Source organism: Penicillium vulpinum (assembly GCF_028829585.1).
Source record: "Penicillium vulpinum strain IBT 29486 chromosome Unknown utg000001l_segment0_segment0, whole genome shotgun sequence".
NCBI lineage: Eukaryota > Fungi > Ascomycota > Eurotiomycetes > Eurotiales > Aspergillaceae > Penicillium > Penicillium vulpinum.
In genome coordinates this window covers 3,316,015-3,328,079 of record NW_026643241.1, presented here as the reverse complement: position 1 = coordinate 3,328,079, position 12,065 = coordinate 3,316,015, and the positions used below count along the sequence as shown (strand labels likewise).

General features: G+C 45.6%; 6 protein-coding genes across 6 annotated transcripts; 2 read left to right on the top strand and 4 right to left on the bottom strand.

The window, feature by feature from the left end:
* Positions 1–7: 7 nt before the first annotated feature.
* Positions 8–214, bottom strand: N7479_001202 (uncharacterized protein; the record flags this gene model as incomplete). Its single annotated transcript, XM_057248899.1, is given in 2 exon segments — positions 8–193; positions 209–214. 2 exon segments carry the CDS (start codon positions 212–214, stop codon positions 8–10), a joined length of 192 nt encoding a protein of 63 aa, XP_057113331.1.
* Positions 215–3,988: 3,774 nt separating this feature from the next.
* Positions 3,989–4,747, top strand: N7479_001201 (polysaccharide lyase family 20 protein; the record flags this gene model as incomplete). Its single annotated transcript, XM_057248898.1, has 1 exon — positions 3,989–4,747. The coding sequence occupies one exon, from the start codon at positions 3,989–3,991 to the stop codon at positions 4,745–4,747; it is 759 nt and encodes a 252-aa protein (XP_057113330.1).
* A 177-nt stretch (positions 4,748–4,924) lies between these two features.
* On the bottom strand, positions 4,925–5,809 carry N7479_001200 (Mpv17/PMP22 family protein; the record flags this gene model as incomplete). Its single annotated transcript, XM_057248897.1, has 4 exons — positions 4,925–5,074; positions 5,224–5,541; positions 5,658–5,659; positions 5,707–5,809. 4 exons carry the CDS (start codon positions 5,807–5,809, stop codon positions 4,925–4,927), a joined length of 573 nt encoding a protein of 190 aa, XP_057113329.1.
* A 1,188-nt stretch (positions 5,810–6,997) lies between these two features.
* Positions 6,998–8,257, bottom strand: N7479_001199 (Major facilitator superfamily domain general substrate transporter; the record flags this gene model as incomplete). Its single annotated transcript, XM_057248896.1, has 2 exons — positions 6,998–7,985; positions 8,073–8,257. 2 exons carry the CDS (start codon positions 8,255–8,257, stop codon positions 6,998–7,000), a joined length of 1,173 nt encoding a protein of 390 aa, XP_057113328.1.
* Positions 8,258–9,965: 1,708 nt separating this feature from the next.
* On the top strand, positions 9,966–10,154 carry N7479_001198 (uncharacterized protein; the record flags this gene model as incomplete). Its single annotated transcript, XM_057248895.1, has 1 exon — positions 9,966–10,154. The coding sequence occupies one exon, from the start codon at positions 9,966–9,968 to the stop codon at positions 10,152–10,154; it is 189 nt and encodes a 62-aa protein (XP_057113327.1).
* A 785-nt stretch (positions 10,155–10,939) lies between these two features.
* Positions 10,940–12,052, bottom strand: N7479_001197 (uncharacterized protein; the record flags this gene model as incomplete). Its single annotated transcript, XM_057248894.1, has 1 exon — positions 10,940–12,052. One exon carries the CDS (start codon positions 12,050–12,052, stop codon positions 10,940–10,942), a length of 1,113 nt encoding a protein of 370 aa, XP_057113326.1.
* Positions 12,053–12,065: the final 13 nt, after the last annotated feature.

Here is a 12,065-nt window from a genome sequence, read left to right as displayed (position 1 = left end):
AACAGATTCAAGTCAAAGCACAGCTGTCGGAGACTCTCAAGTGCCCCTGATCAAGCAGCGCTGCTGTATGATGCTGCTCATGATCACAATTAGCACGAGGATCCTGGTGGGGCATCCAATTCGACCACGACACGTCGTCTTCGTTCCCGCCAATGACTCGACGATACGCACTCGTCCACTTGAACGGAGCGATCTATCTAGTACTTACCATCATAATTTTAGGTCTTTCAGATGTTAGCTAGTCCTCTCTCTTAGGATAAGCATGCCGTGGGGCTGGGTCAGGGTCCCATGAGGGCCTGAAACAAAAAACGGTTTCATCGCCAAAGAGAGTCTCAGTGGGGAATTTACTTCACTGGAGTGCTCCCGTAGCGATCCAGGATTGGTGTATCATCGCTTCTAGATTAGGCATGGCTCGGGCCGTCAACCTACCCGTCTACTAGAGTCTTATGATCGCCAGGTATCCATCTCCATTGCCTCGGCAGCCTACCCACAATCCTTCAGCTATCCACCTTTTATATGGTAACTAAATTTACTCCCAAGGTTGTGTGCTTGGATCAAATAATCTACGTAGCATTACTAGCACACTTTCTATAGCAATGTAACTATCTGGCGGAAAGAACTTCTGTTGTATGTGGGTTACTAAAGTACCCGTGGACCAGTATCTACCTAGGTAAGCCATGGCTATGTCCACAGGTCTCGCGGGGTAGGGTGTCGCGGGGTAGGGTGTAGCATCATCTTAGCATTAGCTTGGGATTGGCTTGGTATTACCTTGACCATTATATCGTTGTTAAGCTCACAGTAGTATGTACATACATATGTAGTCTCATTAAGGGATGCGCGACTTTTGTGATAGGCTAAATGGAGCAGACATATTCAGAGAAAAACACAATATCTCATCTCTCTATATCATCAATAGAGAGAAAGCGAACATCCCATTTCCCGTTCATGCTTGTTGTCCAAATATACGATGGCACACACTCCACGCACACTGTATTTGTTAACCTTCTTTCCCGAACTCTTCAATGCCCTCTTCTATTCTCAATTTCTCTAGCGAACCTCCTCATGTCGCCACTTGCTCCGAGACGGTGCCATCGGATTTCTGTCTTCTCCTAAATTTTATCAGCTCTGCCCACCTCTACTAAGCGATGCACTTCTGAGTGCCGAATCTATTGACAATTCTGCTTCCTAGCCTGGTTGCTTATAATATTCTCTCAGTCCTGCTCGCAGAGACCCGCTTCTTCTGCGTTATGTAGATTATCCTTCAGTGCAACCAGCTGCGCCTCGTGTCTAGGTCCTGCGATCACCGACAGTAGATAGCTCTAGCGTTTCTCTCTTGAATCCGCTTCAGGCTGACTGTGCGTTAGGTCAAGTATGGGAATGGTCACAGTAATAATGATAATTATGAGTACTTCCAGAGTGCTACCTGGGCCCTTTGGCGTTAAGAGCGCAATAGAAAACCAAAATCAAAGATAAGATATATAAAATTGGTGACTCTGGTTGTCACCCATCCACCTAATAACTCAATAGCGTCTATGTTTTCCACACCCGACGGCGTACATGTTAGATTCACTATTGAATTATATTGTATAGACCTCCTAGAATTATGATACGAAACTAGAATGAACCGTGGCCTCCGTCATATCAGTAATTATTGTTGATCAATATCATCCAGGCAAGCGTATGACACAACTTGGGGACAAAATATAGTTATAACCTTAGTTTAATGGCATCGCCAGAGCGTTTTTGATTGGCGACTCGATAGTCTAAGCCATGTTCTAGGCATACAGGCTATGTAACTAAGTAGTATCGAATGAGTGAAATACCTAATGCAAATTGCGCAAACAAAATTATCCGTAAAACAAGATTGCTTCCTCTCTCCTCCACTCGCCCGTCTACGCAGCGGTATAGGCGCCAGCTAGGCCTCTGCAAAGCCCACAAAGCCCAAAGCCCAAAGCCCAGCCCACTAATGGGTTGGGCTTTGGGCCTATCCTTCGGGCCCATCGATGGGTTATGGGCTTATACCTTGAGCCCGTAGGGCCCATTTAGGCCCATAATGGGCCCCCATTATCTATCAAACAATACAAACATACCAATCTATTGCAACTGCATAATTAATACATTTTTTGCTGGTTTTTTGGGTATTGAGATTACTATCCAGGCTATATATAAAGCTATACGTGAATCATTATATTCTTCCTCTTCTTCATCTTCTTCCTCCTTGACAAATTTACAAGTAAAGTTATAAAAAGTAATGATTCAAATGATTTGATTCAATTAATAAGATACTAGAATTTAGTGTTACATTCGTAAAATTCCTACTTCTTACCATGATAATTAAATGTTACTGAGTATACAGGTTGGAACATGCGTAAAATACTGTCATTAATCAGCTACTTTATGTATGCCAAGATAATATTTATGCAGCAAAATGGGCTTTGCAGAGGCCTAGCTGCCAAAACCCTATCTCTGGTAAATGTGGATGCCTTGAAGCCTAACTTTGGCCTGGCGGCCTGAATTAAAAACGGCAGAAAAATTAAAATACCTGAATTACTATGACACTTCCCTTGATAATCAAAGTAGCCTGATTTTGCTGGCGTTTAGAACTCTCAAAAACGAAGCTTTTGGCCTCAATACAAATGGAGATATCTCAATATTTCTGGACGATTTGGAAGGGCCAAAAATGAAGCTTTCCATCCCATATAAATGCGTATACCTCCATGTTTTTTGACCCTTGCAAATCGTCTAAGAAAGTCGCGATATCTCACTTTGCAGGGAAGCCAAAAGCTTCGTTTTTGACACTGGCAAATTTACATTACATTGTATCTGGCGGTGTAAGAAGCGGTCAATGACCAGGCCAAAATTAGGCTTTAAGGCATCCACATTTACTGGGAATAGGGTTCTGGCAGCTGGCGACTATACCGCTGCGTACCCGTCTATAGCCTTTGGTATGACTCGGTCTATATATGATATGAGGCCGCGCTGGATATCGCAGTCCAGAATTCAAACGGGAATACTAATATTTAGACCATAAATTTGAATTAAGCGGTGCACAAACTAAACATTATGAGCTTGGGCTAAGCTTTCGGCGATGTTATCACGATCGTAGGGCCTGCTCAACGCCTGTTCAACAACACCGCGGCCGAAATACAAAATTACCACGATAACCCAGATCATTTTCGACAGTGGTCATATTTGATTCTGATCATTGATTTTACCCTTGCTATAATTATTATTTTGTGTACCGGCTGATGGCATTGTATCCGAGTCAACATTTGGATGTTCTTGGGGATCAAGGTGCCATTTCGGAGACCACTGAACGACGAAACATCACTTTTCCTTTGAAAAGAAAAGAAGAAGCCAATACAAGCAAAATCCAGGGTAAGAAGGAAGAGATATTGCTGACGTGAAGCTATCTGAAAAAGGCAAACACCTCGTGCCTGAACTAAAGCCAAATCTCGCTAGGCGCCCCGTGTCTACTCCGTACCCCCTCATCTACCTGACACTTCAACTTCCATCACCCAAGTCACCTTTCTATGAAAGTGAGACAAAAGCCCACCTTTATCAGCCTTCGCACTGAAAATGTAACCCTGAGGCTAGCCGCTCAACAGCTGACTCCTCCCCCTCCTGCATGATCTGCAGGATTGCGGGTCAGGGCCTCCAAACTGCGACTCAGCCTGCTTATTCCACCCAATAGCATTCCTCTAGGCTGTTTTCCTGCTACTCAACTACTACCTATTATGGAAAAACTTACCATGGTAGCATCATCCCAAGATAATGGCTGCTTCGGCTGAATTCCCTTTTAGGGGAAGAATCCGAGTATTTCAAACATCACTGACAACAGTCCAATAACCTTCACAAGCACATCGGCATGTTTCGCTCAGTTCATTGCGTTGAGGTGGAGTTCCGGTAAGACCAATGTGTTTAAAACCCCCGTTAATCCCGAGCAAAATAGTTCGACACATTGATCAACCCTTCATCTTCTACGAAAATGTTCGGCAAGCTCTCCTCAGCAGCACTGTTGGCCCTCAGCCTGACGGCTCAAGCAACTCAAATCTTCAGTAACACAGGCACGACCTCTGGCTGGGATGCCACCAACAAAGAACACTCCGGCACCGTGCAGCAAGTGACAAACGTAGTCTACGAGGGCCCAACCGCCTTGAAAATGACCCAGATCTACGACTCCAGCTACACAGGCCGGTACCACTCAGAGGTTGTTAAGAAGAACGTCTACAAGCGCGGCGACACAGGCTTCTACGGCTTCGCCTTCCGCCTGCAAGAAAACTGGCAATTCTCCCCAGCCCAATCATACAACATCGCACAATTCATCGCCGACTTCAGCGATACCGGCTGCGACGATTTCATGCCTTCTAGCATGGTCTGGCTTGTCGGTGACCAGCTGTACACGCGTGTCAAGCAGGGCAGTATCTGTGCGCAGAAGACTGTGACTTTCCCCAGTCTAGCGACTGTCACTGCAGGCGTCTGGCATAAGATCGTGATCCAGGCCACTTGGAAGTCGGATGGAACTGGTCAATATAAGTTGTGGTTGGATGGAAATAAGCTTTTGGATAAGAGGGACATTGTGACCACCATTGATGATGATCGGGCTTTCCAATTCCGTGTTGGACTTTACGCTAATGGCTGGTATGATGATAAAGGGATGAAGGGCACCCAGGGGACTCGGTCGATTTGGTATGATGAGATTGCTGCTGGAACTGTTTTTGCCGATGCGGATCCTGATCAGTGGTAATTGACTGGGGGCACGGGCAATAGAGACTGAACTCTGGCTGTTCGTCGGTGATGCTGTCCATTGGAACCTGCCGTGTTCAAGGAAGAAAAGCAGTATTATTGTTGGATTATCTGAGATAGTTTTGTGTCCATTTTCGGTCCAGTAGAGAAGAATAAGAACCAAATCTAACCGTTTGATTTACCCAGACATCAGACTGAGATAAATAGCCCAAACAACTCCAAAAATGTTACCTACAAGCAACCTCCGATTAGCAGGCACCACTGTGAAATTGAGAATAGACACAAGTGGCCAGAGCTTCAATCCACCGACCATAATAGGCCAAAAATCCTATGACATCAATATCAGCACTAGGAAATCACATTCAACAGCCAAGCTTCAATCCTTCGATCCACGATCTCGCGTCTGCCCCCTTTTGAGCGGAGAAACATTGGAGTCCAAACCAGCCTGAGATATATTAGGTTCACGTTTTGACATACCGATTGAATTTGTCCAGTGATTGTATCATAGTCCAATCCCCGCAGTATCCCCATCGTCAGAATGAAAACAATGGTGTTCCAAGCGCCGCCGATAGCCTGATCAATAACAATCTTTGCGACTGTATTGGTGAAATTCAAAGATGGCTTTGATAGGGTTTGTTTATCGTTTTTGTTTTCTCTTTGGTCGGTCTTCGAGTCGGGCACCCGGCCGGGAAGCCATGATTCCAGAGTTCCCAGCCAGAGGTAGCTCAGTGGTGAGGTGATGAATGCACAGGTTGTAAATTGCATCAGAGACTCAATGTCTAGTTCAAAGGTGGTCTGTATATTGTGTTAGTTTATTTGGATTGTCCTCAGAATCTCGAGCATAAGCTACATAGTTGATCTGGTTTCACCCCTGGCAGATGTCAAAGAAGCCTTCCCCGCATCTGCCTCACAGCTTGAACATTATAGCAATTCACGGTGAGTAACAAATAAAACCAGAACTCACATTGGCTCGATAAGCCTTAATCCCCTGGGCTAACACGTTAGACCCCGCATTGATGAGCGCGGCCTGCAATGTGGCTTTGGCAATCGGCGGGATGGCCATGGTGTTCGTTTATTCAAATTTCGCTGAGAGCAGTTGAAGCTGGAAGCTGAAATTCCAAGACCAATATAAATCACTAGTAAATTCCACAGCAGGAATTTAAGATATCGCGAAAACTCATATGTTGTATTCTGAAATTCACAACACGATTTCCTCAGGGTCCAGAGTGGGTCAAAGTGGGCTAACCCACAAACGTCGTCCGTCGTCCGATGCCGATGCTAATTATATCTCGACAATATATATAATACGACAGTAAAACTGCTGGGGCAGTTTTTAGGATATAGCGAATACCAAGTTTTAACAATCGCATGCAGGCGCCTTAATTAACGGACTACTGTACAAACGAATTTACCCCTTGCTATGAAACTCGGTTTATCGGTGCTGACTCAGCAGTTTTGAACGCTTCCAACGATAACTAGGTACCTTAGGTAGGTATGTAGGTATGTACCTACCTAGTCCCTGTAAAGGCTCGGGCCACCTCTCACTCTACAACAATAGCAGTAAGTCTAGCGCTTCGTCTAGCGCTTCGTCTTAGTGTGAAAATCGCTTAATTGTAGATAAGTGGGGTTTTAGATTAGCCAAAAGGGTGTCGGATTAGCCAAGGGGGGTCAATATAACAATCCCCAAAATATATGTAGGCGACCCCCTTCGCCTACCACCATGCAGAAGAACTAAGAAAAACAAAAACATACAACAGTGAGGATTCGCTGGTGGTCACCCACCCAACTACTAACTCACCGGCGTGTGGCTTAAGTACGGCTGAGCGGACGGGAAGCCCTGTTTTCCACACCCTATGGTCGTATGTGTCAAGATCAGCATCGGAAACTAATCTATTCTAAATATGGAGTCATGAATGAATACTATCGATAATCTAAACTAAGTGGAAATTATCTTTTCGATCAAGAAGCTCGCTCACTAGCAGTATCTCGCCGATGAGGCCGTACCCTCCATTGCCCGCACTACGTGGATCATCAATCTAGTTTGAGAATAGATGTGATTAATGAGGGCTGTGAGAAGAGTTCATTGTGTTTATTCGAAACCATACAACACTGGTGAAGAGCTCCGGTTAACACATATTGTTTGTTGGCTGTATATCAGGGAGTTAATTATTCAAGCTTCATTTCGTGCCATGAACTTTGTTAAGAATAAATAGATCTAGACCTACTGATCCGCTTGATGACCTCACTCTATTCAGTCTGACTCATGCTCGAAATGCTGCCGACCCAATTCTTCCGTCTCCATAGTCAACTCTTCCACAAACAGAGAGGTCAAAAATCCCAATACTCCAAACGCTGCGAGTTCATACCAGATTGTCTGCATGGCGTCCTTGTACGCCTCTCGAATACGGTCCCGCAAAGCAGGAGAGATGTCGGCTGTTCGTAGGTAGGGGATAAAGCTCACGGCCTCACTGGGGTCTCTCAGCGATGCTAGAGAAGCAGGCAACGCGATCCCCTCGATCCTATTGGCGAAAACGCTGCTTAATGTAGTGGCACCAACTGCCAGACCAATGAGAGCACCAAAAAGTCTGAATGCAACCATTATTCCCATCGCGAGGCCCTGGTCATCAGCTGCAGCACTGGCTTGCATTGGGATTGGAGGTACGCTGAATATCGTGCCAATGCCTATCCCTGCAATCACCTGGAAGTTAGCAGTCATGGCTTGTGACGAGGATTGGTCCCACACTGCGAAAATACCACAACCAATAGCAAGAAATACCCAGCCAGTCCAGATTTTCCACATGTATTTCCGGAAAAAGTCAACGGCGAAGGCAGCAATTCCGGTGAAAATAAAGACTACACAGCAGAATGGTAGTATCGAGATGGAGGATTTAAGCGGTGTCTCGAGATAGACTGCTTGGAAAAACAGAGGAAGATATTGCAGAAGAGTATAAAGCACGAAGCCATGGATGAAACTTCCAAGCAGCGTCATTCGTGCTGTTTTCGAGCTGAAGATACGGTAGGGGAACACAGCGTCTGTCTGATACCCCTCATAAAATGCAAATCCCACTAAAATCAAAACACCGATGATCAATGGAACTATTGTTCGCCACGAACCCCACGGATACATATTCCCTGCCCAGCTAAGTGGTAGGGCAAAAAGAACACAACCGCCCGTGAAAAGGAGCATCCCGAGCCAGTCTATACGGCCAAGCTGGGAGCGAAGGGACTGGTCAATGGGTCTCAAGCGCATAAAGAAGATGATGAGAAATAAGGCAATGCCAATTATTGGCAGATTAATCTAGCCGATCCAACGCTACGTGACATACTCACTGAAGACTGCACCGAGAAGGGGACCCGCGATGCATCCTGTAGCCATTGGAAGGGATAGTAACCCCATATAGACAGCCCTCTCTTGCAGAGTAGTGATATCGGCGACAATGACCTCACTCAGAACGTCAAGTCCGCCGCCGCCCAATCCTTGTAGCACACGTCCCACAATCAGAACTGCCATATTGTGCGCGAGGGCGAAGACGATTGATCCAATACCAAACAGTGCAAAGGCCGCATAAAGAGGGATTTTACGGCCGAATATGTCTGAGAAACTGGTATACTAAATAGGCTGGATGACCACGACTGCTACCGTGAACGAGATGTTGGCCCAAAACGCCGTCAAAGTTGTACCCGAGAGTTCATCAGTGATAGCCTATTGAAGAAAAGGGTGAGCCGTGTTGTGATTTTAAATCAATGGCTGTGTATATAATTATCGGGATTGCGACAGCCAACGTGGTGGCATCCAATGATACCAAGAATACCATCAATAGCAGTGCTGTGAATGCAAGAAAGAATGATAAAGGCTTTCTCTTTCGGCTTTGTTGAACTGCTTCAGGGTCGCTCGCTGTTGGCACGTCTGATACATATTTTTTCTCCGTACAGTCGCATTCAGATTGGGATGCAGATTTGAGCTGACAATGGGACAGAGATGGAATTTTAGGATCTCCCGAAGATGATTGGTCGAAACATTCTTTAGTGTTCAGTGCAGATTCTATTGGTAAAGACATTCCTTAGATCTGAATTAATCAAAGCTTGGTACTCCAATTTCTCCCCTAGCGGATAATGTATACAAATACCCCATAAATGCCAGAGATTATCAAAGTGACCGGTTGGTAATGAGGTGGATTGGTAATCGGCAATCGAACCTTAGAAGGTCTCCACGGCTCCATGTCTATGCCGTCGTTGCATTCAAATATCGGGGCGATAACCGTAGACATGGCGTGATATAATCCTTGTTATTGTGCGTTCTTTATCTTACTGCGAGTGGCTGTGGTTGGTGAGATTGAAAAAAAAAGGGGAGGTTAAGCAAAAGTGGACTGATGGAGAACAATCAAGCCGCAAATCAGGAGAATGTCGGGGAAAATCGACTACATCTGCTCACCATCTCGCCATTTTTCTTTCTTTCTTTTTTTTGGAGACATCGGGGAATAGATACGTCGATTCGTAACAATACACAGCCAACAACTTCCAAATGTTCACCTTTGCCGGTTATTGGCGCTTCTCTGGCTTATCCCCGAATACGTCCGGCGCCTTGGGAATTAGTTCGAAGATTCGTTTCAACACCCACCATTCAATTAGAGTCTCTCTGTGCTTTTGTTTATTGAACATGCATGAAGGAGTTTTACGTCTTGTAGTAAGTATGGCCCAACCGGGGGCTGTTGTGAAGAAACTATGAAGTGATTAGATTGGCCGCCGATAATCTGGCTATCGTGCGCAGTTTGGTGCTCTTTTCTACTTCAGCGGCTGCCTATAGCTGGTTTGGATAAATTCTAAAATCTATGCTACACCACTGTTTGCTAAACGAGCCTCAATGATCATGCTGGTAAGTCTTGAAAGAGATTAACCTTTCACAGCTTGTCCTTTACAAAGGAAATTCAAACTTACGCAAGGCCTTTAGCTTGCTGTCAATGCAAACACAAAAGGATACGCTGTATTTGGGAAAGCCCAGAGTGCCTGAACTGTGCTAGGCTAGGTTATCAGTGTGAATGGTCAGAAAAGGGAAAGAAACACAATCAAACCAAGATACTGTGGGTCGTCGAGCAGAACCACATGCCGATTTACTGGTATTGATGCCACACGCCTGCGAAATATCCTGAATACTCTACAGATCGAATGAAATTGCCGATCTATGCAACCGAGTTGAAAGCTTAGAAAATCTTGTGGTCACAATGAATGGCTTGCTCTGTGGTCCTCCTATTCCGGTGAAAGCGCCGGCCCTCTTCTATGGCGATTGCGGCTCTAGGCCCTCCAAACACGAGAATATGAGACCAAATGGACACGGAGACGATATTCCTGTACAGCAACACCGACGGTGGAGCGTTGAGACCCCGTTAGAGCGTCAGAGGACGGAATCCTGAAGCCATCAAGACCATATGTGGTAAATGCGCCATTTGTACCCCGATCGAGCAATGACAGCAGGAAATTCATACACAGTCTAAGGAAGTGCCATGTCTCCCTCCTGAGCTAGTACAGGTCAAGCCAGTGTTTACAGAAGTCACCCGATGCCCGATATTGGCTCTTGAAGATCGAACCCACTATTACAATGGCTTTTTTTCAGAAGGATCGGTATGAAACTACGTTATACAGATACGAGATACATTTTCTTGTCACAAACAGGTTAAAAGTCTTGAATCCGATGCCCAAGGCTGATGAGGAGCTCAACACAAACCTGGGCCTTTCAGGTCTTGGAATGGACTTATTGGTAGCGATAGAGATGTGCATGTGATGAAAGCAGACCTTCCGCTTTGATATCAGTGTTTTAGAAATTATGGGTAAAGGGACATCGGCCATGCTTGCTAGCCATATAGTAGATGGAATTAGGAAAAGCTTAAAGTAGTGTCGGTGGTATCGAATTATTTCAGTCTACGACAAGGTTGTAATTTGGTGATGAGATATTGAGGTACCGAAGATGAATTGGTTTAAAATCAACGTAATCGTTCATATAAACAGTCTAAGAATTATTCCTGGTTTGTGTGGCTCTGTTTTAATTGGCGCGATCGACATGTAGGATAAAAACCTGAAAAGAACGCATAAGCCCCGGCTCTCGCAATCTCAAAAAAGGTCTCTCTGCAAGGATATACAGATAAGTTGAGTGGGTGTCCCGCCGTCCATGAAAAGGATCAAGTGACGACAGTGGAATCGACTACATGGCAGAATGATAGTCGGCAAGAACGGCTTCCGAGATCCTCTCGGCCATGCCGTAAAAGACAGTCATGACATGAGACGAGACTTGAGTTGGAGGAATCGACCTGTCGATCACACGCAGACTTTGAACGCCATAGACCCGAGCAGCGGCGTCCACGATACCACCAAATTCCTCCGCCATCATAGAACATGTACCAACCCCATGGTAGTTGGCACAGAAATTCTCCTTGACGTAGTCGGCCCACTCGTCAAGAGTAGCGTTGTACGCTAGTTTGTTTCCGGGAGTAGCCTCGCTGTTGAAATGCTTGCTCATTTCATCTTTGCTGGAAATTTCACGAGCCAACTTCGAAGCCGCGGCTTGGCCAAGCAGATCAAGCTCATTCGAGAAGAATTGAGGGTCATAAGCGAAACGACGTAGATATGGGTCACTGTTCATGATATGGACATAGCCGCGAGTGAACGGAATAAGGTCCCACAAGTCAAGGGTTAGTTTTCCACCAGTTTCGATGAAAATCTCGGCAAAGGAGATGTCTGTGTTTACAAGCCAGTCGCGATAATTCTGGTATTGAATCAGGAGGGCGGTTCCGTTGTGGAACCCGCCCCGTAAGACAACCTCTTTGGCCCACTCTTCAAGTTTTGTGTTCAGGAGGTGGTGAGCACGAGGTGCCTCATCTCCGAAGGTTTCATTGAAGGTAGCAAAGTACGCAGCCTGGCCCTGACCCGCACCAATTGAGTTGATGTTGGACTTGACGGTTGTGGTGGTTTGGTCTTGAAGATTGAGACCAACCGGCAGATCAACCAGCTGGTCAACGCTAACATTATCAAGGACAGTCTTCAACCCAATTCCAGAATGCTCGAGAATTTGTGGGGAAACGGCTGATCCAGCGGCCAAAAGAACTTCATGGCGAGCATAGACATCAAAGTTAACATTTTTATGAGTACCAAAGTTGACTCCGACGGCTTTCGGGGTGGAGGTAGCGTTATTGAACAAAACTCTTGCCACCATCTGACCAGTCAACACATTGAAATTTTTCCGTTTGTAGTTTGGCAGAAGCCACTCTCGGGCAGTGTCTGACCTAGTCTGATCCTCGTGTAAACCGTTTGGGAACATCGATATACCGTGA